Genomic DNA, 26,881 nt, shown 5'->3' with positions numbered 1-26,881 from the left:
GGTGTCAGTCCCAGTCTCAGTCCCAGGCTCAGTCCTGATCTGGGCCTGGTCTGGTCCCAGTCTCAGTCCTGATCACCTGGCACACCTCCGGGCACGTCCCAAACTGGTTCAGTCCTGGTTCACTCCGTATGCGGCGTAAAAGTCCGCCATTGCAGTTTAAGTCAAGAAAACTGAAAAAATTAATCGTTATCCATTTTTTCATTTTGTTTTTGGAGACAAATATTGAAGAAAATTGTTATTTTTGGTTTTATTTTGAAAAACGAAAGAACGAATGATACACTGATTTAAAGGGATCAAATACACATTTCCACCACATTGTCACTGTACGAATGTGGCTTTGAAAGTGTGATTGTTGTCTTCAGGTGTCTAGAAAAGCACAATATAAAACTAATATATTCCTTTTAATTGATTTGAACATTAGCACATACCGTTGTTCTGTCTCTTGGCACCCCACTTCATACACATTCCCTTTTTGTAAGATACAATCAAACATATTATAGCTGCAAGAAGTAGCATCCCCTCCCTCACTGTTGCATTGTTTTCGAGTGAATTACTATACGGATGTTATCAGTGTAAATTCAATTCGGCACTCGCTGTTATGTAAACACAAGTTAATAACGCATTTCCATATTCTGAATGCCATGATGAGACCACTGTTTGGCTAAATGCTATCATAGACCCATCGCTAAACCACGTGGACGTTGTTGACATTTCGCCCCTATTCAGTTGTCGCTGTAGTGATGACAAACATAGACAAGTTACAATGCGATGCTAAAACTGTCAACAGAGGGCTGCAAAGGGCAAGGGCGTTTTGGATTTAATGGGCTTATATGATGTAAAATTATCTCTGATGAGCTTTTCGTCATATTAGAATGTTGTTACCGCCTCAAAAACATACCTGGAGTTGTGTTTCACATATAGGATCTATTAAAATAACTGAATAGGGTATTACTAGCTTGTAGTTGCCTTCAGTTGATGTAGTGGACACTCACTGGTTGTTCAGCAAAAAAAATCCCCTGGGCTGAGAAAGGATTTTTCTCATAGAGCGCAATGTAATCACAGACTGCTCATGTTGTCGGCTGACAGGGCACCTACAACTTTCAATAATGTAAATAATGTTAATTTTGTGTCGAATTTTGTGGCAGTTTTTACCAATTTTTATATCATAATCTTTTTCTCAGCTCAGAATCCTTCATTTATCTTTAAAAAAATGCATTATAATCGTTAGTTCCGGCTCCACTCTAGCTCTTCTTGATCTGATTGGTCAGAGCGATCACATGATACACGAGTCCGCGCTTCGTTCGTGTGCTCCCGTGCATTCACGTGTGCCGACAGGAGAAAAGAGCACTACTGCACATACTCAGTCAGCCCACAGCCACCGGAAGTACCTCGCCGGGCTAAAGGCTAATCTGGAATCATGTGCCATTGAGCTCAGCCAATTGACTTGAATGGGCGGCCATTTTGAAACCTCGGGGCACACAGAAACTTTTACGAGTAGTTCAAACATTGGGCAATTTGAAATTTCCATACCCTCTAAATTTATAAGTTCTCTCTCTCATTTTGACCAAACTTTGACTTGGTAGAACATTGTTACATGCTCTGACTAAAATTACCAGTGTATAATATTTTACAATGTCAAGAATCTTTAGGAGCTTGGGTTGAATAAAAAGATTATGGATGTGTTCTAAAAATACAGCTTTTCTGTAATAAAACATAATAAAAATACAGTGGAGCACTTCCTGTATTACCACATGACATTTCAAGTTGGTTTTCTGTTTGAGAGAAGAACTCTAAAGTGTAAATATGCAGGATTTATGTGTTAAGGATATCTGAATGAAACAAAACACAACTCCAGGTATGTTTTTTGACAAGGAATCAACATTTTAACATAAAAAAGAAAATAGCACAATATGGACTCTTTAAATGTATGTTAAAGTCCACATGTGAGATCTACTGGGAAGGAAATGTACTAACTCATTTGTCAGCTGCTGTCATTATTTAAAAACCACTGGCTGCCTTGAATGTCTTAAGGCGATCCCAGAATTGTATTGTTTTTGTGGGTGAAGGGGAATTGGATTGTTATGAATGTGCTGCTTTATAGCCTCAAGTCAACAATGTTTTAGGTTGTAAAAAGTGAAAAGATTTTTGCTTTTATTTATGAGAAAAAAACACACACATCAAAACCTTTATGTTCTGTACAAGTTATCTGTATAGTGGTAGAGGTTGTACTTCGTAATATTTAATGGATAATGTTGGTTTAACTTGTATTAGCCGATATGGTGGAAAATTCTATGTTAAAAGTGTTTTATTAAAGGTGCTATATTACACAAAATTTACTCTTGTGAGCTTTAAGTCATTTTATAATGTTGTTACCTCCTCAAAAACATAATTAGAGTTTCATTCACACATGTTTGAGGAACCTTTTAGTCTGTCTGCATCTCCAAAGCTCAAAATGCTCTGTTCCACCTTGCAGAGGTGCGGACTTACAAGTCGTGACTTGGACTCGAATCAGACTTGAGTCACTATTTGTAGGACTTGAGACTTTGACTTGATAAAATGGACTAAGACTTGGAACTCGAATTGGACTTGAAGGTCAGTGACTTGGGACTTGACTCAGACTTGAGGCCTGTGACTTGAGAAGACTTGAGAAGCACTTTTAAATCTGATTTTTTTTTTCTGTTCTGACCATAATGATTCACACTAAGATTTTGTCAAGACATTTAAAAAAGAAAATTTTACTAAATTAATTTCTACAACTCTGATATACTCTATAAATACTCATATATAAATATACTGTGACTTTTTAAGTACAATTTATTCATATAAATTACAAGAATGTAAGCTATATTTCGTACTTTGGTTTAAAGACTTGAAAAGACTTGAAGTCAAAGCAGATGACTTGGGACTTGACTCAGACTTGAGGTCAAAAACTTGAGACTAACTTGAGACTTGCAAAACAAAGACTTGGTCCCACCTCTGCCACCTTGTGATGTCATGAAGCGATAGTTGTCAAGTTAGCAGCTACCTTTTAGGTTTTGTTCAGGGTCGAAATTATCCAAATGTTTCTAGTGAAGTTGTGTGTATACTGTTCAAAACTGAGCTCAAAAAAGAATTCAGCCTAAATATGCAGGGTTTGTGTGTTAAGCATGTGTGAATGAAACAAAATACAACTCCAGCTATGTTTGTGATGAGGAAATAACGTTATAACCGAGATCAGAAAATAGCATAATATGGACACTTTAAAGATTCTCAATACTGTTTGTGCAGATGTTTTCCTAGTGGAATCTGATCCCCTTTAAACCATTATTTTGTCATCATAAACAAATCACAAAGTAGATGACTGTATTATGAATATTTATTGCAAGGTAGCTATAATATGTCTCAAATAGTATTAATACTTTTTACTCCAAACATAAGTCGAGGAGTTATTTGAAAGTTAAGAATTGGAAAGACTTCAAAGCAGAAACCACGTTAGGATAAGACCTCTTTGATTTTTACATTTTAAGTCTGTGGGGAGTTCACTGACAGATACCAGAGAAGGAATATTGCAAAAGGCGAATATCAAAAAGCATTATGTTAGCTTCATAACATTGACTCAAATTCTTCAAAGCATTTCAAACAGACATATGTGACAAGAAAAGAACTTTATATTTGCAGGTATAGTTCTTGGTATAGTGGGAAATTTGTCCACCCAGGCACTCTTCTCTAAATCTTGATCTATAGCCTGTGGTTACGAGGAGTGCTTTACTTGCCATCTGTATACGTTTTAGGTCAATTCTGGAACACCAACAAACCCCACACAGACGGATCCCATTTACCATAGTCTGGGAATCAAAATGTTTTGCTGTCTTGTCCTAACCAATTTGCTACCTTGCTGCCAAGTCTTAAAATATGAAAACCTCACCATCTCAACATATTCCTATCATCCTAATTATTCATCATGAGAGATTTACAACTTTTTTGCTGTTAAAAAATAGCATGCTAACAATGCACCAACACTTCTAAATGCTTTATAATTAGATGCAGGCAGAGTACAGCAGTCTCTTTTTGACCCTAAGACCTGCATTTACAATATATCTGCACTGAGACAGATTTTACTTCATAACATTAAAAAAATCACATTCCACCAGGCCGTGCAGTGGGCATGGTACGAGGGAATATGCCATCCACCCACTTCTCCCAAAGTGAGATATAAAAAAAATAACAAATATAAAATAGCCAATAACTTAAATGTCAAACAATATTGCTAATGGTGAAAATAACCTGCAGTACTGTCTTATAATGACCTGAGACAAGAGGGACTATGGCTGATCGCAGGACTGAACCAGGACTGAACCAGGACTGAACATGGACTAAACCAAGACTAAACCAAGACTAAACCAGGACTAAACCAGGACTAAACCAAGACTAAACCAGGACTAAACCAGGTCTAAAGCAGGTTTAAACCAGAACTGATGTCCAAAAGCTTTTTTATTAACAAAATTATGTTTTGGCAAAAAATGCCTTCATCAGATATTTTTCTTTTCTTGGACTACTAACCCAAATGAGACCGACATGTGGATAGAATCAACACCCGTGTGCCACCGTAGCACAGTCTGAAAGCCATTAATCTTGATTGCTTGGATTGTTTTGTCCAGATGTCTTTATGCCAACTCTTTTCATTCCTGTCCCCTCAGATCTGCTTTGTGAACGTCAACTCAAAGAAGACAAACTGCCGTGAAGAACCAAACTTCAAGGTGCGCAGAACTCCTCTCTCATCTTTTCAACAATTCCATCACCACCTCCTGCTCCTCACACCCTCCATCAAATCACTTCTTTATCTATTACATAAAAAAAACTCTGTTGCCATGGATTCCAGATCATTAGCCAGAATTAGAGGCTTGATTTGTTTAGATATTATGCAGATTTGGACACTCTTTTGCAGCTGCTGGTTCCACTGGTGGGCGATCATTAATGATTTGGTAATCTCTCTTGTGATATTTTATAATTATACATCTCTCTTAGAAGCATGCAGTGCTTGTTCATATCAAGGGTTGGGGAAGAGCGCAAATGGCATTTTTGGGCAAATTACAGTTTTGGATGTCAAAATCTGTGTCTGTGAACCATGCAGCTTTAAGGACTAATTAGCTCTTATGTAAAGTTAATTTTGGACTAGGGGTGGGCGATATTTTTTGTTTCTTTTGTTAACATTAATAAGGCCATATAAAAATCTTGGTTGAGGTTCAAGTAGCATGCTAAGAGTGACTGAGCTGTAGCTGTGGATTGTGTGACAAAGTCATAGTCTAAGAAATAAGTAAGTAAGCACTAGCTCAAAACGTATACAGTATCTTTGTACACTAAAATCACAGTTCGGTAAATACCTTGGTTTTGAGGTCACGGTTCGGTTAATTTTCGGTACAGTGCAAAACCATTTGCTTGTTGTTTATGTGTGTATTTATTAAATCAACAATTAATTTTAACATAAAAATAAAATAAATGCAAAGTGCTGCTTGATAATACTAATAAGTTAAATATAATATTCTCATATAAGTAACAATTATATATAAAATATTATATTAATATATATATATATATATATATATATATATATATATATATATATATATATATATATATATATATATATATATATATATTCCTTGTGAACAGTAAACAAAACTTTTCAAAAAGTAAAGCGCAGCACTAACAGTTCCAGCATAAAGTTTTACTCAATCTTCATATTTTTGGCCAGAAAAAACAACTTGTCCACATTGTCATTTGGCAGAGGTTGCAGGTATGGGGAGGGAATGAGGTGGGGGCCAAAGGTGAAAGTGCGGACCGAGGTGAGACGACCGTAGTTTTGCCAGGATTCATATGGTTCGGAGGGATGTAGTCAAGGCAGGGGGCAATTGTTGTCAAGACGGCCGCACTAACTATAAAGCGATGTGGGAAACACTGCCACCCCAATCACGGACGAGTTCCCTCGTCAATATTAAAGAGCCGAGCCTTCCATGTAGCTGCACATGTAGTGGTGGAATGTAAACACACAAATTGCGTGAACTCACTCGTGCACAGCCCTGCACCGAACCGACCGTCCTGTACCAAAATGGTTCGGCAGGAATATATGTACCTTTACATCCCTAGTAGCAATATATCTTGCTTCAACATTTATTACTATGACAGGCCTGCACACACACACACACACACTCACACCACATTCGTACACAGATGAGGTAGGTGTAGTGGCTTGCCTCAGGACACAATGGTTCTGAGCTGGAATCAAACTTCAGACAAACCATTGCCACCTTTATAATTTGGCTCCTCTCTACTTTCGTTTCACATCCCTTTATATTGAGACTGGCATTGTCTCATGTACATGCCATGCCATGTCTCTGTCTCTTGCAGAAGTTGGCGAGTGTGTCTCCAGACCTGCCCAGGCTGGTGGAAGTTCTGACAACGCAACAGCCCAAAGACAATGAGCTCCTGCTGCTGGACGGCCTGGAGGTCAGTGTGCAAACAGGATTGCAGCCAGAGAATCATATACACAGAATTTAGCCATGGATCTTTGAGCATGATGTTAATCTTCAGTTAATCTTCTGCATCTGCTTGTGTTGAAAACGCAAATATACATTACCGCAAGGGCTGGGAGATGTGTTCATGATTTTGTTCCTCATATTAATCTATCCCAATTTTCTATTAGGTTTTATTTTGTCAGATTATAAATAAATTAAAATTGCTTTCAGTCATATTTTCCATAACAGAAACAATACAGACTTTTAATCTGTGACATTTACCACCACAAAAATAGTCCAGTTTAAATTATCTCTACCCCAAACAACACAGATGTAAACATATTACTTCAAATATGTTTCCAATATTACTTTCAACACTGCTACAACTACAAATCCTTCTATAACTATTAATGTTATTACCTTTACAGTCCATGGTGGGAATTCACAGCAAAATAGCCATGGATGCAAACTCCATAGTGATAGTTCCAGCCTGGGAATCAACCCATCATGTTGCTTGAGGCAGTAGAGCTATAATGACTTTGCCTTAGAGCACCCTCGCTAAATATTTCTGAGCTAAATCTACAAATTAAAAGTACTTTTTCCCCTCCATGTTGGTTAAACATGTCAGGAATACATGTGATAGTAAACTTTTCAACTTGAGATACTGTAGGTGTAGGAGTAATGTTATACGTTCTTGCAACAGTATTTTCCTGATAACCACATCAGCTATTTATTGCATCTGTGAAAAAGCACTCACTGGATCGATATGAGCTCTAGGAAGCCTTTGCAAATAATTAAACTTGCATGAAACTGCTTTGTTAATCTTGGAGTAGTCGAACAACAAAACAATAAAAGGACCACCACTCTGCATTGTAAACTACTGTACTGTATAACTACTATTGTCACAATCAGTGGAAGTTCTCAGTTTTGTATACTTAAGCAAAAGTAGTAGATAAAGATACTGGAGCAAAAAATGCTCAGGTAAACTTAAAAGTATCACATGAAAAAGTACTGTTTAAAAATTTACTTAAAGAGTAAAAAGTAAGAGTATTTTGAGCAGATTTTGAGATCTAATGAAGCTTCCAGTGTAGAAGATTTGTGCTGAATGCATTCCAGCTGTTTTTACTTGTATATTTTTGTGTTAAAAATAAAGTCTTGAGCTTTTCAGCAGGTCTTACACAATGATAAAATACTTTTACTCGTCAATCCAGTTAAAAAATGTAGTAGAGTGGATGAGTGAAAAATCCTGCAGTCGTCCAGGTAGAATCTATGGCAAAGGAGAAATTCAATTTGTCGACCGGACAAAACTTTATTTGGTCAAATACATTTCACAGCTCATCTAAGCTACCTCTTCAGTTCTGGTTAGAATGCTGGTGGACACTTCCTTACATCCTAAAGGGAGGGGCTAAATAAATACTCTGAAACTAACACACCTACTTATTTACAGTTTCAATTAGTTAGCTAGGCCTATTGAACTGCACTGAGTGTGGGGTCTTATTAGCATAACCATTCATATGGAGTGGAAAATACATATACATGCTCTCAAATGTAGAAAGTAAGTAAAAGTAAAAAGTATCCCCTTAAAAATCTGCACAAGTAAAGTACAGATATCTAAAATGTATTCCTAAGCACAGTACTACTTTTACTTCGTTATACTCCACCACTGATCACAATACAAAAATGTAAAACTTGTAAAACTGCTATTTATAATTGCCATTATATCTGTGTAATCCCTCAGTGGTCCAGGTAGGTTCCATAGTGGACAATGGGTGTATACTAGTCTATGTACTCTTATATTTGTTCTGATACAGCTCAAGATCATTCTAAAGCTATTCAGGAAAGGTTTATTTCTGTCCTGTGAATGAATTTTTTAGTATCGATATTTGCTCAAATGAGTATCTTGCGTCAAGTATGAATTAGTATGGATTAGTATCTGATTTCCGATTCTTTTGACATACTTAACTCTCTTTCCATGTTGTATTCAGGCCCAGCAGCAACAGAAGAACACGGGCGTGTGTCTGCTCCAGTGTTCCAGACAGAAAAGTAGTACAGAGCCAGACAGTGTCATTCTGGAGATCAACAAGTTCCTGATGGGTTTACAGTGGGGCCAGGAGAGGCAGGTTCAGCAGCAGCATCAGGGCCGGCCAGTGCAGCGAGCCGAGGATGATACAAATCGCTCCATTTCCTCCATCGAAGATGACTTCCAGACGGCCTCGGAACACCTGGGAGAAGACAGCGAGGATGATGGCTTCAGGAACGGTGGGATATTTCGGTCATGTTTGTGTACCAGTGTGTGATAATGTAAGATTGATGTCAGACAGAACTTTCCTTTTCTTTTATTAAAATCATATTACATCATCAGTGCAAAAACAAAAGTCAAAAATAGTTTACAGCAGAGATCCCAAAATATTAAAATTATATATTTTAGGATTAAAATAATATCCCAAAGGAAAATGTATAATGCCCACTATGTATCTTCAAAGATGGAGTGTCCACTACTTACTTGTCTCTATGGAGATGTGATTTCTTTGCCTGGAAAGTAGGGTATTAAATGTCTGCATTTGTTCAATTACAGGTGTTTTATATATAGTGTTTATTTTCATACTGTGGAATAATCAAGGCAAAACATGGAGACAAGCAGGTGGCGGACTCTCCACCAGAAAAGTTACACATTGCACATGTAGTATACAAAATTTCAAAATATTTTTCCCAGGCTAGTAGAAAGCTCTTCTACTATTTTGTTTTATTGCTAAATATGTTTTTGGAATCACTAGTCACAATATTAGTCATTTCAGTAATAGTGCACCACAGTGCCAAAAACCAAGTAATAGGGATTGGTGCCATGGCCTATTTGTTGTAAGAATCCTCTGCCTCGTTGCACCTTTTAATTAAATATTTTTGAGGAACTATTTTTAATGTTTTTGTAATGTTTTTCCTATTCTAGATTTAGATTATAATTTTACAGATGGAGGCTTAAATCAGAATGTAGGATTGATTATGATCATTTATAATATTATCAATGTTTTTTTTTAAGTGGCTAATTTAATTCAATCACACTGCTAAATCTGAATGTACAACCTCAATTAATTGTGACAGGTCTTACGAGTGTGTTGATGTCATATAATCCAGAAATAGTGAGTCGTAGAATAAATAAAAAATGCACTGGCCAAGTGTCAAGGTGCTGAGGCTTGGATGCCTCTGCAGCTGATGAAGTGTGCCTGTAATCAGAGTGGACATTTCTCATTAGCTCTCTTCTATGTCCACAGAGTCTGAGAGCAGTGACCTGGCAGAGGCTGTTGCAGAAGGGGCACCGAAGCACTGCACCAGGCTGTGTCAGAGGGGACTCTCTCAACATCCACCAACCAGCGAAGCCAAGGTGGAAGCAGCACGCCGGGCAAGCCTTCAGACTAAAGAATCCGCCGGTCACTACGCCACCAACCTCGCAGAGTCTGTACTGCAAGACGCCTTTATTCGCCTGTCCCAAGATGAATCCTCCTTTGTCTCAGAAGCAGCTGTCAGCGTTTCCCGGTCTAGTCCTGTCCATTCGCAATCAAGAGCACCCACCCAACAGCGCACCTGCTCTTTCGAACTGCCCAAAATAGTCATAGTCCAGAGCCCAGATAGTTCGGAAGGGCCAGGTGAATGGTCGGAGAGCCACGGTTCCAACGTAGCTGATATCGAAGAATCTGAAACATCGGAAAATGGAACTCCTGTACATATCGCTCATCATTGCAGTGCACACGCTTCAAAGCATGTAGAGGTGGCACTGGCTTGTGCGGCTAATGTCATCGGAACCATCACCAGCCCTCAAGTTACAGAGAAACTAACAATGGAGTCTGAGGATGATAATGAGGAAGACGTAAACGAACCTGAGGAAGAAGTGGACTATTCTTTACCGTCTGCAATGTGCGGAATGGCGCAGGTAGCGGGGGCTGTGGCTGCAGTCGAACTAACAGAGGAGTCGGTAGAAGGGGTGGAATCTGATGCGGATTCTATGGACGTCTTTGCACCATCGAGGGGTCTCATGTCAGCAGCAGAAGCCTCAGCAGCTTTCACACTTCACTGCAGTGTAGCGGAGGGCACGAGTGTGGAAGCATTTCGTGCCAACATCGCCGAAGTCTTGCACCGAGAAGCTGCTGAAGTTCTGACACAACCTCAGGGTTATAAAAGTGTAGCCCATCTGCTGGAGACAACCCATTATAAGATCGTAGATGGAATCACGTGTCCAAAAAAATCTTGCACTGATGATAGAGAGGTGGACGATATGATTAATGAGGTTGCAGACGGTCTTTTTAAGCACGCTCTCGAAAAGGCCAGGAAGAAAAAAGAATTAGAAGGATGCGGGAAAGAGGTGCCAAGTTTCCAACACTTTTTGCAGGAGAGTGTGAACAACTTGCTTTTTGATATTCTTTGCATTACACAGAAAAAGATTAGTCATGTTTCTCGGGGTGATCAAAGCTCGTCCGACTCCCAAGCTGATGAAACTAATTTGCCTGACACCATCGCCAACAGAAATGGAAAATTGCACTGCTTAATAAATAGTAACCAGTCCCCTAACAGTGAAAACAGGGCAACACAACACAGCGTGAATAAGGTAACTATCATTTCAAAGGAGAGACATCTATCAGAAGACAGGCATCACACGAGCCCCCCAGCCCAGAGAGAGCAGACCATACTGAGACAAAATCTGTCCAAGTGTGCGTCGTTGCCTGCCAAGGAATTCTCAGAGCACTATTCCAGCCAGCAAGGCCCCATCAGGGACCCTTTGAGTGAGATTCCGGTTCACTGCATGGAGAGGAGGGGGAGACTGGGCACAAGCAGTGACAGCCGACAATCCTCTCTAACTCCGCAGTCGTCCCTCAACTCATGTAGTTCTCTGGTCTCTCTCAAAATGGACACAGACTCCAAGACGCCCATTACATGTTATGCCGAGGACCTGGCTTCAACCGTAGTGTCGATGGCTACGGAATTAGCCGCAATCTGTTTAGAGAATTCCACTGGGAAGCAGCCGTGGTTTTGTGCTCTGAAAGGGGCAACGACAGATGGAACTGAGGCCTATTTGATCCCGGCTTGTCGCACGGTGCTCCGGAGAAAAGATGGCCCAGGAAGTAACGCTGGCTCCAAGAAACACAGAGCCCCACGTCTGAGCGAGATTAAGAGGAAAACGGAAGAGCAGCCGGAGCTAATGGAGCGGCTGGTGAACAGGGTGGTGGATGAGACAGTGCATCCGGATGAAACGCAAGACCCCTTTGCGTTGTTCGCTTCAGAGGTCACTGCACGTATCATGAACTGTCCAGAACTCAATGTAGTGGACACATCCAAAGCAGGGCAACCACGCAGCAGACTTCAGTGTGAAAGGTGGAGCAGGGGGAAGGCGTCCAGCTATGAGAGTATCCCAGAAGAGGACAGTGACCAATCTGGCACTGCCAACACGCTAGGCCTTGGGAGTCGCTTAGGTCAGAACTTAAGCCGGGGCAGTTCAATCTCTAAACAGTCGAGTTGTGAAAGTATTACCGATGAGTTCTCGCGGTTCATGGTAAACCAAATGGAGACAGAGGGCAGGGGTTTTGACCTTTTGCTAGACTACTACGCGGGAAAAAATGCTAGCAGTATATTAGCAGCCGCAGTGCAACAAGCAGCTACGAAGAAAAACGGCCATCTCAACGTCAGGGCCTCATCTTGCCTGTCGAAACAGTCCAGCACTGAAAGCATCACAGAGGAGTTTTATAGGTTTATGCTGCGTGACATGGATAAGGAAAACAAAGACTACGGCATTGCAAAAACAAAAGAATGGAGCAATAGCCTCTTCCCCCCTTCTCCCCGTACCCCCTTCTGTATCAGACAGTCCTCTGTGCCCGATCGGCGCTCCTCCGACTCACGTCTCACTGTCAACTCGCCCATCAAAGCGAACTCTTTTGACGGATTCGCCCGGAATGTCCATGGAGACACTTTGAACATTTACCCCAGCAACTCAGTATCTGCCACGGGGCTGTGTAAGTCAGACTCCTGCCTGTATCAGAGGGGCAAAACGGACCAGATCACGGATATGCTGATTCATGAGACCTGGTCCAGCTCCATTGAGTCGCTAATGAGGAAGAACAAGATCATTGCGGATCCCGAGGACAGTATTGACCTGGAGGTTTCAGCAGATTCTCAGCCTCACGTGCAGCAGTTTGCCAATCGTCTTGCAGCAGACATTGTGGATATCGGGAAAAGTGCTCTGGGTGGGCAGCAGGACACTAATGGGGCCATTTCACAGCCTCATGTGCCCGTAGGGGAGAGGAGGAGGGGGTTCAAGCAGTCACATCTCAGTTGTAGTCGCAGCAAATCCAGCCAGGAGCAAGCCGGAAATGGATTAGGCTCAAAAGACAGCAGTTTGCCTCGAGTCAGGGGCCCCAGAGATGTGCCCTTGATACACATAGAGGGAGATCAGAAAGTGGAGGAGAGCTTACCCCAGCTCGAGAGCAGGGGGGCCGGACCCAAAGACCCCCCACCGGAGAACTCTGCTCCCAAACGGACGGAGAGAGTCAACAGCAACAGGTAGAGCATCTGTCATTAGCACTTTGCAATGTATTTTTAGCACTAAGGTCACTGCTCTAGTTAGGCAACACTTTATGCTAACTACAACTAATAATCCTTAATAAAGCATAAGAACAGACTGAATTCATAATAAACAATTAGTTTTTAAGAATGATTCATGATTAGCAACTACTTAATTTCTGAAAAACCTTGCATTAATTCCTAAACCTAACCTTAAAGATGCATGGTGTAACTATTCTGGTGGATGGATGGACCTGATTGTTTCCATGAATACATCATTGCTCTGCCTGGAATGTTCCGCAGTATGACATAAAGCAGTTCTATGATACACTTATCAAATTACAGGTGGTTTTATAGCTCAACAATACATAGAAAAACAGGCATTTTAATTGTGAGCAGGGTTGCCTTTCCACAGATCTGACCTTGAACTTGAACTGGGGTCCAGTTTGGTCAGTGACGACAGAAAGGTTTAATGCCATACTGTGAAACGTAAGTAAGTTAACGTAAGTAATAAAAAGCATTTGATGGACCCTCCACCACAAAAGTTACACAATTAAGTACTTACTAAGGTTAAGAAATTCTCAAACAAATACATATAAACTTTTTGTCCTTCTTCATGCTTTATTATTGCTAATTAATGTCTAACTTTTATAAAGTATGATCAACTTACTTGTACAGTTAAAATTAGAGATTTGGCAGTGCAATCTATCTATTTTTGTAAATATTAAAAGCAGCCCTGCCCGGTGTATGAAAGATGCGTCCGCCTCATCTTTACAAATAGCATAGTTTGATTTCGAACCTCTCTCTCCTCAGTCAGTTTAAAGCAGCACAAAAGGAAAAGTCGTCTATTTTAGGAGGTGTATAGTTTGACAAATTATCGGCCCAGGCTGTGACTCCCTGGGTGATGTACAGTGTTTGCTGAAAGCTTTTAGAGGCTTCATATTTCACGGGCTGAGGGGCGGTTCACCTCTCCTTGATCACTCCAAACTGCATCCACACTCCCGAGCTGAAGCCGGTGGGTATTGGAAGAACAAGGTCAAAGAATGTATTTCTGAATAAGTCATAGGCAGTGAAAGGGAGACAGCTAAACGACCTCTGACCATGCACATTTTTAATACGGCTATATACATTAATGAAAGCTTCTGAAAATATATTTCAGCTTACATATTTCAAAGGCAGGTCCACAGCTTATTGATGTAGGTGATTGAAGAAATTAAACTGTAATATGTGAAGAATTTGGTGCATAAGTTTATATGCAATAAAGGGCAGCAATCCATACCAGAATCCTGCATCGGGTCGGGTACCCGCGAGCAAATAGTTGCTGAAACGGGCAGATTTTAATGTTTTGGAATTTTACGGTCAGGTATGCAGGCGGGTAGTAATTACACATGGGCAGGTCAGGACTAAATCAGGACTAAACCAGGACTACACCAGGACTAAACCAGGTCTAAACCAGGTCTAAACTAGGTCTAATCCATGTCTAAACCAGGTCTAAACCAGGACCAATCTTGGATTTAAGAAGGAGAGAACCCCGAGCCCACAGAGCAGGGTGTCTGCAAAGCGTGATCGGGTGAGGGTTACTCTTACTTCCGTGGGGTGTGGAGCTCTGTACCGGTCCTTTCGCCTGTGGTCACCCGACAGTCTATGCAGATGCACCTCCAAACCAGTTCCGACAGTGAGTCCTGGTTCAGTTCTGGTTTAGTCCAGGTTTAGTCCTGGTTTAGTGCTGTTTTAGTCTTAGTTCAGTCCTTGTTTAGTACTCCTGATTCAGTACTACGTTAGTCCTGGTTTAGTCATGGTTCAGTCCGTGGCGTGTGTGGTGCAAAAGTTCGGTATCTCGATCGATGTTTCTTCTGCTCAGTAAATAATACCTGTGAAGTGATGACAGTCGAGTCACATTGGTGAATTCATATTCGTACTGAAGAAAGTGTGACAGTTTCATTTCATTTCGTGATTGTAATTCTTGAAGTTGTAACTTTTCAGTTCATATTCTGATGGATTCAGTTGCTTTTAATGCTTTTAATTTGTGTGTGATTTATCACGGGCAGGGGTGGGTAACGGGTGGAATGTTAATGGGTGGAATGTTAACGGGTGGAATGTTAACGGGTTAACGGGCGTGTGCGGTGCTGTACTGCGTGGGTGCAGGCGGGTGCAAGTCTCCAAAAATGGACCCATGCAGGATTCTGATCCACACCTCTTTGTCACACTTTGTATATTGGAAAAGAACAAAAATTATTTTCAATGATTCCTAGAAAATGGATCATATAGTTAACTGCCAAGGTATTTACTGCTAAATGAGTTTTAAAACTTAAAATCACAGTATCAAATGTGAGTCTAACGGCCCAAATTACACAAATTAAAAGCTTGCTAAAAGAATAAGTTTTGTAGGTGTTACAACAATCTTTTCAAAATGTTACTCCCAACTAGTGGGACAGGACTCCAAAAGTTTGAAATTACTCGATCATAATTTGTTCATTAATCAGGTCAGATAACTACTACAGTAAAATTGTGTTTATTTGTGTACACATGTACTATTAGCGACAGGGAAAGTAAAGTAAAAAGTTGCATTGCCCAGTCAACATTTTTCAAGACCATTTGTACGACTGCCATACCCATAAAAAACACATTATGCAGTATCAAGTAGTTAAAAAGACGGACATTACGCCTCCAAACTGCACTTTATAACGTATTTTTACGAGGCTGTAAAGAGACGATGACCATTTCAGACTGGTCACTGCAGCTCTAGGCCACTGTCCCATTAGCTTAGCCATCAGACACTAGCACAGGCAGCACTACAATGTGTGATGATCACGAAATTATCAAGCGGAAAACTCTACAGCGCTGGATAAGTGTGTGAACAGCCTGCGAGCACACAGTCCGCTGGGAGTAGTTAGGGAGATTAAAAAAGCTGCATCAACTGTGAAATCTAATGAAGCAGCAGAAAAATATGTAAAAGGTACAGGCAAAAAAGTCAAGGAAAAAGTTTATTTTAATATTTAGAGGTGTTTGGAAGTACATCATTTTGTAAGGTTTATCAGGACAATATGGTGGCACAGTGGTTAAGACTGGCCCCATAGTGAGAAGTTACTGGCTTAAGATGTATAAATAAGAATTGCAGCAGTGGCAGTTGTTGGTTGTTCAGTTGGTAATACACTAGAGTCAAAAGTTTTTTTTTCTATTTTTACTACTTTATACATTTTATATACATATGGAAGATACCAAATATATGAAGCAAGACATATGGAATTATGTAGTAAAGAAAAAAGTTAAAGTGCACTATGTAACTTTTTGGTTGCGGGTACGTCACCTGCTTGTTTCTATAGATATGTCATTGCTCTGCCTGGAATGTTGCGCAGTGTGACATTAAACAGCTCAAAAATACCTAGAAAAACAGGCATTCTAACTGAGCGGGGTTGCCGCTTCACAGATCTGACCTGTTACTTGGTCTGGTTTGATTTCCATGGACATAGAAAGGTTTAATATCATACTGTGAAACATTCCAGACAAGCAAAAATAACATCTCCTTGGAGAAAAGCATTTGACGGACCCTCCACCAGAAAAGTTATACAATTCACCTTACATTTTTCAACAAGGAAAGGAAAACAACAGACATCTCAGTCCAGAAAAATGCAGTACTAGGAACAGCAAAGATACTGCGCAGAACTCTCAAGCTCCCAGGCCTCTGGTAGACGACTCGAGCTGGATCAGGGTGAGAGAGACAGACCATCATGGAAGGTGAAGAAACTTTTTTGCTACTTTTTACCTTTTGTATACGCAGAAGACATGAAATATATGAAGTATTATGTAGCAAAGGAAACAAAGTAAGAAAAAAAATGTCTTCCTCACCTTCCACAGATGTAGTATTTTTTGTTTGTTTGTTTTAATTCTTTTCCTTTGCTACATAATTTCATATTACTTCATATTGTTTATGTCTTCTGTGTGAACAAAAAGTAGAAATTAGCAAAAATAAAGATTAAAAAGGAATATATGGAATGAGATGGTGTGTCCAAACTTTTGCCGGGGAGTATCCAATGATGATATTCAGACAATATTCCAGCATACATCAGAAATTTGTTTGCTTGGTTGATGTTCAAAGACATATGTGCAAAATACTGCTACTTTTTTTTTTTTTTTTTTACATACATTATTCTTAATATTTTGCATATCTTCTAAACAACATTTAGGCTGTAGTTGAATAGTAAGATCTTCCATTAATTTCAATGGATACATTTATTTTGAATGTATGTTTACTTGAGTTTTGCTGGTTCTCCTTCCATCTCTTAGTTCACACAGACACTGGTGTTGTGCCTTTTCCTTTCCCCTGTGAGCGCTGACACTCTCACTGTGAGGGTGCATAAGGCTGATTTCTCTGTGGAGGTCCAGGCTGGCAGCTCTCACTCATCTGATCAGGACTTTATTTAATCACTCTCTCTCTAAACTATGGGGAAACAGACAGGATTATTGGGTTTACAATGTGAGCAGATGCAGTAGAGGTAGTAACAGGGTCGTACAAACTTGTAAGAACCTTCAACGTAGAAATGCAGGCGAACAGTAAAGAAAAGAAAACCTTTTAATCCTGGTGTCACAGAGGACTTGAAGAGGTTAATTTAGGTTAATGATTATTGACTAAACGATGAGGCTGAGTTTAATCTAATTTGACTCTGATGTAACTGTTTTAGTCCACAATAAGTTTTTGGAAAGGTATATTTCTTCTGTAAGTTATTCACTTTAAAGGTGCACAGTGTACGTTTACTGGTTCCATCAATGTTGTTTACACCTCATCTATTTTTTATATATTTAATTACAGGTGTTTTTTATTTTGCCGCTTTGTTTTCTTTGTGGAGGCACCTTCCATATCCATGGATATTGTTTTATGCCATCTTGTGGAACATTTAAGGCAAAACAATAACAGATCTATGGGGAAGATGGTTTCAGACACTCCACCTTTAAACTTATAAAGTGCCTCTTTAAAGGGACATTCTGAAATTTTGGACATAAGACCTCATTTCTTAGTTAGCCCGAGTGTTGGAAACATGTGGAGACACTTTTTAAATATTCCATCCTGTCCTTGTATTTGCAGAGGTCACTGGTGCTAGGCTAGTGCATGTCAATGGCCATAGTTATCCTGCCACTAAAAACAGTCTTACCCACTCCACAAAACACCCAAATAAATCTATTATTACACCAGACTGTCCATATGAATGTCTGTGTCGACAGAATAATGTCTGAAATAAAACTAACCTTGCATCACAAGAATCATCAGATGTTGAGGGACTATTTCTCAGCAGCAGTGGAATTTTACTTTGCCGGTAAGATAGGTGCTGGGTGATATCAGTCTGCCACTGCCAAGCTTTCTATCAGGAAGTACAGGAAGTTTTACTTCTAAAATTATTCTATCAGCACAGATATTTACATTGCTTTGTGGAGTGGGTAAGACTGGATACGTTTTTAGTGGCAAGATAACTATGGCCATTGACATACACTAGCCTAGCACCAGCGACCTCTGCAAATGCAAGGACTGGATTGACTATTTTTTTTAAAAAAAAAGTGTCTCCACACGTCTTCAACACTCTGGCTCACTAGGAAATGAGATCCTATGTCCAAAATTCCGGACTGTCCCGTTAAGGTTGGACTATTGCCGTGACCCAATCCAGTGGAGCTCAAGTTTTTGATTTGTTTTTATCGTAAGGTCTGTGGGAGAAATGAAAGGGAATTTTACTTTTGGAGCCAGGGGATGGGCAGTCACTGTTGCGCTCTATTTGAATAAATGTCAGATTTGCCATGTTTTATCTCAAATGTAGTGAAACCTTGTGTGTGACAGAAAGATGATAGCCGACAGTAAGCATACAGTCTTGATGTGAGTGATGTTTTGGCAGCCTTTGACAGCTGCTGTGCTGTGTGCTGTGCTCTCCCAGCAGTGACAGGGACAGAGTGGTGAAGCGGGACAGGCGTTCTCTCAGTGCTAGCAGTGAGGAGAGCATGGGCAGCTGGTCTCACATGAGCCCGGAGGAAGACCCGCCCGAGGAGAGCAGTAGTTTTATCCACCTGAGCGAGGGGTCTGTAAGCACGGCCGTGTCATGGCCCCATCTCCTGCTAACAAAGCCCCATGTGCCACTGCAGTTTACCCCCCTCTGCTGCTGCTGCTGCTGTTTTGCTGTGGTGCTGTGCGCAGAAACCCCCCTCCTCCCCCCTCATAGCCTGCATACAGGATTAGAGCAGCCCTAACCTCCCATGCATCTGCACAGGGCCGCTTTAGGAGCCCATCTCACAAAGCTCCCACATGACGACATCAAAGACTCTGGCTCTAAACATTTGCTACACCATCCTCTGCTTCATCAGCGGGCCGGGCCATACAGCTCTATAGTGGGGTAGGCCAGAGGTTTGGCTCGTACTATTAAAGGTGCATTGTGTAGTATAGAGACACACAGAGGTAAGGTAAGGTTCAAAGGAAACAATAAAACCATTTAGTAAGATTTCCGGTTTAATAGAAAACACACTTCTTTGACTGATGATACAGTGTGATTTAATGTAGAGGTGTAGTCCCACGATATTCTGTTGTGTTCACACTCACACAGCCTCATGTCTACAGCTCTCACGTGGAACATGAGTCACCAGGTGAACTCTGGCACTAAAACAGTCCTATGTGAGACCCAACATCGCTTTACAATTAGACGCATTATCCATGCTCTTCTAAGTCACATATATGGTGTGAAATCACAACATTGCAAAGCCAATCAGGTACAAATAAATGTATATTTGATTACAGCCAAGTGATCCTGAAACACACAGACAATATATGGGCGAGTTGACTGGTACATATATGATTTTAGGGAATGGTTTAAAATGTTTTAGTATAGATTTTTTTGGGCAGAGCTGCACATTGATTCTTATCTGAAGTATGCTGAGTCTGGAGAATGTAGTGGCGCCTCTCCAAGTGTAGTTCTATCTAATAATAAGACAAAAGCAGGCTTCACAAGAGCCTTTCATCCACATATGCACCTTTAAATCACATGCTGTGCTACATTAGCGCTCTGTGATTGTTACTTGTGAAAGCATGTACAGTAAATGGATGTTGAGCTGATGTAGACTGTATTAGGAGCTCCAAGCTTCAGACTCATCCCTCCTCATGGACCCGGAGCTCCTCATGCTGCTGGATGTCTCTCACCTGCTCCTCCACTAGAGGCCCTCCAAGCTTCTGCTCACATCCTACCACCACACCAGCTTACCAACTATAGCCTTTTTGTCTTTTTAAAAATGATTATGACTTTATCCAAATACCATGACCAGCCGCTCTGTTTCAGGAATGGGACGAGCAGCGCCTCCAGTCTGGGCCTGACCGACTTGGATGCATTTTCCGAAGTGCCCACTCAAAGCACACTGATCAGGTACACGTCATCAACTCAAGATTATTTTTTTTTTTTTTTTTCTTAAAACTGTCACTTTGGTGCATACAATAACATTTTTACACGACAGGAAATCTACCCCTGGCATATTGTGTTCCTCATGAACTCAGCAGGCCGTTGACATGTAGTTTTGACAGGGTAGCGGGCGGGCGGTGATTTGGCGGAGAAGCTAATTTCACATTTTGTCATTATGCAGTTCTAATGGTGTGTTTCTATGCTTGTGCAGTGAGGAGACGGAGAGAGGGCGCGCAGCAGTTTTGAGGGGGACTGTCCCTGGTAAGTCTATGCTGCGTTCTAGTGTCAGTTCAGCCTTATTAACCGCTTAATTATTCAGCTCCTCCTCCAACACTCACAGTAGCTTCACTTGACAATCTGTGAAGCGTAAAGGACGTTATGTGCTGTTTCTTTTTAATGAAGGGAGATATAAATAAATGACCTGACTAAATGAGAGGTTAGTTCAATGACTAATGAGTTGAAGTGACTGGAAAGTTTTGATGTAAAATTTTATTATGAGAAAACTGTTCAAAACTAGGGATGTAACGATATCCAAATCTCTCGGTAAAATATTATCACAATATGTATCTCACAGTACGATATTTATTGCGATATTTTGAACAGGCTAATATAATTGTAGATGGGACACCTTTTTTGCTTTTAAAATACCTTGACATTATTTTGGTGTGAATTATTTCCATCATAATCCCAAGAATTCAAGTAAAAAAACATATCTCTTCATGTTGTCTGCACTGAAATGAATCATAGGATATGTAGTTTCCAATGTTCATAAGCTGCTGCTACTATAAAACTATGCATTTAGGCAAAGGAACTTGTAATTCGATATATTGTGACAGTCCGCGATATTATTGTGAGACTTTTGACAATACAATATTATGATATTTCAGTTTTTGTTACGTCCCTATTCAAAACTGTTCAAGAAAAGTCCAAATATAGCTTGTTAGTTCTATATTACACTCACTCAATTCATTTTTGTGACCTTTACGCCATGTTAGAATGGTGTTACGAATGTGTTACATGTGTTTCATTCACATATCTTTGAGTTATTTACATTTATATAATTATGTATTATTTCGACACCTATTTCTTGCTATCTATTTTGCTACTTATTTAGAATTTATTATTACCATTTATCTTTTCGCTCTGTGTTATTATACTATATTGTGATGTGTGAGCTACTGTATCCAAATAATTTCTTATGTGGATCAGTAAAGTTTGCCCAACTCTTAGTCAAATCCTGGTTTAGTAGCTTGTGTCTGTCTCCAAAGCTCAAAAGCTCTGTTCCATCTTGTGAAGTGGCAGTTTTCAAGTTAGCAACTACCTTGTACCTTTTGTTCAGTAGACAATTCTAATTAATCCAGTTACATATAAAACCCATGTGCTTGTCCTTTCAGAGGGCAGTGTGGTGAAGCCAGCAGGGGGCAGCACTAACCCCAGCGAGCTGCAGGTGGTGAACTTCGACCTGGACTCAGACTGCAGGGACTGGGAGCTGCGTGTGGCTCTGCAGTGGATCGCTGCCTCGGAGCTGGGCCTGTCTGCGCTCTACTTCAGGAGGTCCAAAGAGAGGAGAGAGGCCAAGGTATTAAGGACTCTCATGTCCTGCAGTTTTCAAAATATGGCTCCTAATTTGACCCTGGTTTAGATCTGATTTAGTCATGGTTTGCTGAGTTTCAGAATGTTATGAATAATATGAAAACCAGGACAGTTGCCATGGTGATTAACTATTTTAAACTACATATTGTATCTTTTCAATGGTAAAAGTCCTTAAATGTTACCAATAACTGAAAACTGAAAACTACTTTTGGTTTGGTTTAGGTTTTAGTGAGAGCCATCCCAGATTGATAATGTGTGGAACTCAATTTAGAGTGACACATTTCAAGCTGTTGTGAGCCAGGTTAATTTAAATCTGCACTGGGTACATTTTCTGGAGGCTTGTCCCCATGAAGAAAGATAAGCTTAATGCCATCCATCCATTTTCTTTTGCTTATTTGGGGCCGGGTCGCGGAGGCAGCAGTCTAAGCAGGGAGGGGGACCCCAAGGCGTTCCCAGACCAACCAAGAGACACCTCCAGTGTGTCCTTGGTGCCCAGAAAGGAGGCATCAAAACAGATGCCCGAGCCACCTCAACTGGCTCCTCTGGACGTGGAGGAGCAGCGACTTTAATCTGAGCTTCTCCTGTGTAACCAGGAGCGCCCAGCCACCCTGCGGAGGAAACTCATTTCGGCTGCTTGTATCCACGATTTTGTCCTTTCAGTCATTACCCAAAGCTCATGACCATAGGTGAGGGTAGGAACGTAGATTGACTGGTAAATCAAGAGCTTCACCTTTCAGCTCAGCTCTCTCTTCACCACAACGGTCCGATACAGTGACTGCATCACTGCCGTCACTGCACAGATCCACCTGTCAATCTCACGCTCTATCCTCCCCTCTCTCGTGAACAAGACCCTGAGATACTTGAACTCCTCCACTTGAGGCAGGCATTAAATTTAATGCCATGTTGTGGAATATTTGAGACAATGCAAAAACAAAACAAGAAGGTGGTGTTCCCTGCAGTAGAAAGGTTTGACTGTGACTAAAACTCAGTTTGGTATTATTGTTTTCATACAATCGTATGATAGGTACAGAAAAAAATACCACTTTTGTACTATTATAAACCCATTTCTCCATCTCTTTAAATGTGTCATTATGAAGTTGTCATCTGAAACCCAACAAAAACTTGACTTATTGTGATATTTTGGCTGTCCCAGTTTCAGAGAGTGGTCCTGATGACCCAGAAGGCGTGGCGGGTGGGAGACCTGTTCCGAGCTGTTCTTCAGTTCTGTGAGAAGCGTGAGAGAGAGGAAGAGGAGGAGGAGGAAGAGGAGGGCAGAGTGTCTGGCCTCTTCGACTGGCTCCTGCAGACTTTGTAGAACAATTTCAACTCTCTTTCAAAAGACTCAACTTCTGTAACTACTTCTGAACTTTAAATGTCATCCATGTTTGTCCAGCAAGTGTCTGCAAGCACAACACAACAGACAACTCTCCCTTTAAGACATTTTTATTTCATTTAAGACAACAAAATGCAGGTTTGAGGTTCCTGTTGGGAATGAACTGGCCTTATAACTCTATGGAGGCAGGTTTTAACTGCTCCAGATGACACAAAATTATATCTACAGATTTACACGCAACCAAATGATATTTATTTAGAACTTATTTATTATGTATGTATTTATTTATTTATTTATTATAAAATATATTGACATATATTATATATTAAATTATATTGACACAATTTTGTAAAATTCAAACAAGTCCAGAAATTACAATATGGGAAAGTAGTTTTGTTTCAGCAGTTCGTAAAGTAAACATTCCAACTATGTTTTTGTATTATTTTGACTGAAAATATTTCCATACATCTCAAAATTTTGTGTGTTAACTTAATGTGTTTTTTACCGTATTCAATCAGAGTATTATATAATGAGATATGTTTTCAAATTAAAGGTGCACTATGTAACTTTTCTGGTGGGATTTCTGCCACCTTGTTTCCATGGAAATGTTTTTATTTTGCCTAACATGTTCCACAGTATGCCATCAAACTTCTGCAATTATGTGTTTTTATTACTAAAATACAGTAAATAATTTGAAAAACTGTGAATGGGGTTGCCTCTCCACAGATCTGACTTATAACTTGGCTTGGTGGCAATGCCTGCTTGTCTCCATGGAGATAAGTTTAGTGCCATACTGTGGAACAAACCGGGTAGAGAGTTAGAATCACCATGGAGACAAGCAAGCAATCGACCCCTGAAACCAGAAAAGTTACACAATGAACCTTTAAGTGATTACTGAAATACTTCCACTTTCCCATGTATTCTAATGTATTGAAGTGTTTGTCAAAATGTCGTCTCCACCTCTGTTGTGACACTGAATTTTGTTAATGTAAGTTTTGAAAATGGGGTCATTTGTTTCCTGTAAATACTGTAATGTAGACTGAAAATGGCTGCACCTTAGCTTTACCGTGTTAGAAAGACGTTCAGATTTGTAATGTCAAATTTGTATGTGAATTTGCTCTGTTCTTTCTTAACTACTAGTACTATGTATAGTGCAGCATCAGCATCGGGAAAGCACACTCCAGCTTGGTCACCATAGAAATGAATGTACTTCTCTTTTGGCAACAATAAATTTATGTGATGTGAATGACCAACAGACTCTCCTTATTGGACCTAATCTTGATTTTTAAAATTTTTTATTTGACATTTATTTAACCAGGATAGTCCCACTGAGATTTTGAAATGTTTATGTATCTAATCTCGACCAAGAAAGTTAATTAAACATATGGGTCAGAGAAACTGTTTTCAAATACACGCAGACCAAAAAAGTTGTAAAATATTTGGTGATGCTTACATTATTTTTTATTTTTATTTCATTTCTCTCTAGCGACTAGGTCAAGAATCAGAATACACTAGAAGTGTGAGTTAGGGCACCAGCCAATCAGCGAAGAGTTGTGCGTTCTGTGTTGGCAACGATTCCCGAGATCGAGGATTTAAAGCTGGAACAAATGAAAAAAAAAATTTAATTTTATCAAGGGGAAAAATGTTTTTGCCCTTCTTCCTATGGGATTTGGGAAAAGCTTAATATACCAGTTTACCCCGTTAGCGGCACATTACATACATCACAACCAAATAGCAGCGATTGGTTAAATTTTTAAAAAGTACCCACCTACCGTCGAGTGAATGAATCCTAATGTTGTGAGGTCAGACGGTTTCTACAAAGTGAAACCGGCAGATGAAACAGGCTAGGTCAGACTGCCGTTAAATCCTAAATTATCTAGTTCATGATGTATAGAGTAAAATATTTCTTTTTTGGTTTTCTCACTGATAATGAATCTGAATCTTTAACTCCTATGACGCTAAAAACAAGGCAATGTGGGAGAAGTGTCTTGCCCAAGGACACAACAACTAAACACTCAGTAACTGGGACTGGACCAACCAACAAACACAGTAGGTCAAACATCTGCGTAGGTGCCTATTAATATTAATGTGTGTTAAAATTGTGACTCAAAAAGGACAAGGACAAGAAGAAAGTGGATAATTTTCCTAGGACATTTTGGATCTCTTATTCCACTGTGGCTATCTCCATTTGAAAGCCTCACCAGTGTATTTCAAGAAGCATATTATGAAAATCACTTTTGAAACCAATTTTATCAAAGCGTTGGATTATTGTTTTTAAATTACTTCTGTGAGGTATATGGGAGGGGATAATATTTGAGCTCTTAAAATAGACTCAGTGACTTTTGAAAGGAAATGAAAACAGAACATTTGATAAAAAGGAAAACAAAAAAATATGGACATTGAGATTGGTAGATTGAAGTGGGGCAAAAAGCTTTATCCCCCCCTACTGGATAAGAATAATATCTCTTCTAATTGATGTGTTAAAGGTCCTATATTACATAAAATGGATTTGTCTCATCAAAAACATGCCTGGAATTGTGTTTTAGTTTTATTAAATTCATATTTGTGTAATCCAGTTATGGGGTTTATTAAGATCAAAATTATCTGTTCCACTTTCATATTATGTAGTGTTACTTTATAAGTTAACAGGTTTTAGTTTTTGTTTAGAAGATTGGCAATTCCAAGGCAAAAATCATCCAAATGCTCCCAGTGAGTTTAAAAACAAAGTGGAGTGTTTCCTGCATTACCAGATGACATCACAAGGTGGAACAGAGTGTTTTCCGTTTGAGAGAAGCTCAAATATGCAGGGTTTGTGTGCTAAACATGTGTGAATGAAACAAAACACAACTCCAGGTCTGTTTTTGATGAGGAAACAACATTATAACATGGATCAGAATATCAGCCCTTTAAAGAGTCTTATTTTGTGATATCAGCTTTTTGGTGCTTTCTACTTAGTTATAATCAGTGGCGGAGTCAGCAATTTGGGGTCCCTAGGTGAACTTGAGTTTGGGGCCCTCACTATAATGCACCATTTTTTTGTTTTGTTTTGTTTTTAAATATATTGTCTGTTTTTCCCCATTGTTCTTGAGACTTGCGCATCTCTATTTATTTGAATTATGGTGGACTGTCTTATTAGTTCGGTCACCTACAAGAGCTGAAAATAGTTTAATTTTTTTACTGTTACAATTACATTTTTGTTTACATCCATTACATATGATTTTTTTTTTTTATTTTTTTTCTTATGAGTAAACCACTCTCATTTAATGTCATATTGAGAGAAAATCAAATTGCTTTGAGGTCATTAGTGGCACTGACGGCAATTGGTTGGGGGCCCCTCCAGGTTTGGGAGCCCTAAGCAGCCGCCTTCTTTTACCCAATGGTAGGACAGCCTCTGGTTATAATGTAATGAATGGTGTTCATCTTTTCTAAAATGGATTTATACAATTACATATGGTTCATTGCATTTATTGGTGTTTTATTGGACCTTCAAAATGCAGGGTCGCATC

General features: G+C 39.8%; 1 protein-coding gene across 1 annotated transcript in view; it reads left to right on the top strand.

Moving 5' to 3' along the window:
• The window catches only part of sphkap (SPHK1 interactor, AKAP domain containing), a 65,218-nt gene extending 40,590 nt beyond the window's left edge, over positions 1–24,628 (top strand). Inside the window, exons 4-12 of the mRNA XM_055147679.1 lie at positions 4,677–4,736; positions 6,385–6,483; positions 8,477–8,750; positions 9,758–13,031; positions 18,950–19,087; positions 20,333–20,416; positions 20,661–20,710; positions 21,844–22,028; positions 23,196–24,628. Coding sequence (XP_055003654.1) covers positions 4,677–4,736; positions 6,385–6,483; positions 8,477–8,750; positions 9,758–13,031; positions 18,950–19,087; positions 20,333–20,416; positions 20,661–20,710; positions 21,844–22,028; positions 23,196–23,357 — 4,326 coding nt within the window. The 3' untranslated portion in view covers positions 23,358–24,628. The remainder of the gene's footprint in view (positions 1–4,676; positions 4,737–6,384; positions 6,484–8,476; positions 8,751–9,757; positions 13,032–18,949; positions 19,088–20,332; positions 20,417–20,660; positions 20,711–21,843; positions 22,029–23,195) is intronic.
• The last annotated feature ends 2,253 nt before the right edge of the window (positions 24,629–26,881 follow it).

The sequence above is a fragment of the Boleophthalmus pectinirostris genome, unplaced genomic scaffold, assembly GCF_026225935.1.
Source record: "Boleophthalmus pectinirostris isolate CB_2022bp ecotype Guang Dong unplaced genomic scaffold, ASM2622593v1 HiC_scaffold_9, whole genome shotgun sequence".
NCBI lineage: Eukaryota > Metazoa > Chordata > Actinopteri > Gobiiformes > Gobiidae > Boleophthalmus > Boleophthalmus pectinirostris.
The sequence above is the reverse complement of the archived record's forward strand: the minus strand, read 5'-3'. Positions and strand labels throughout refer to the sequence as shown.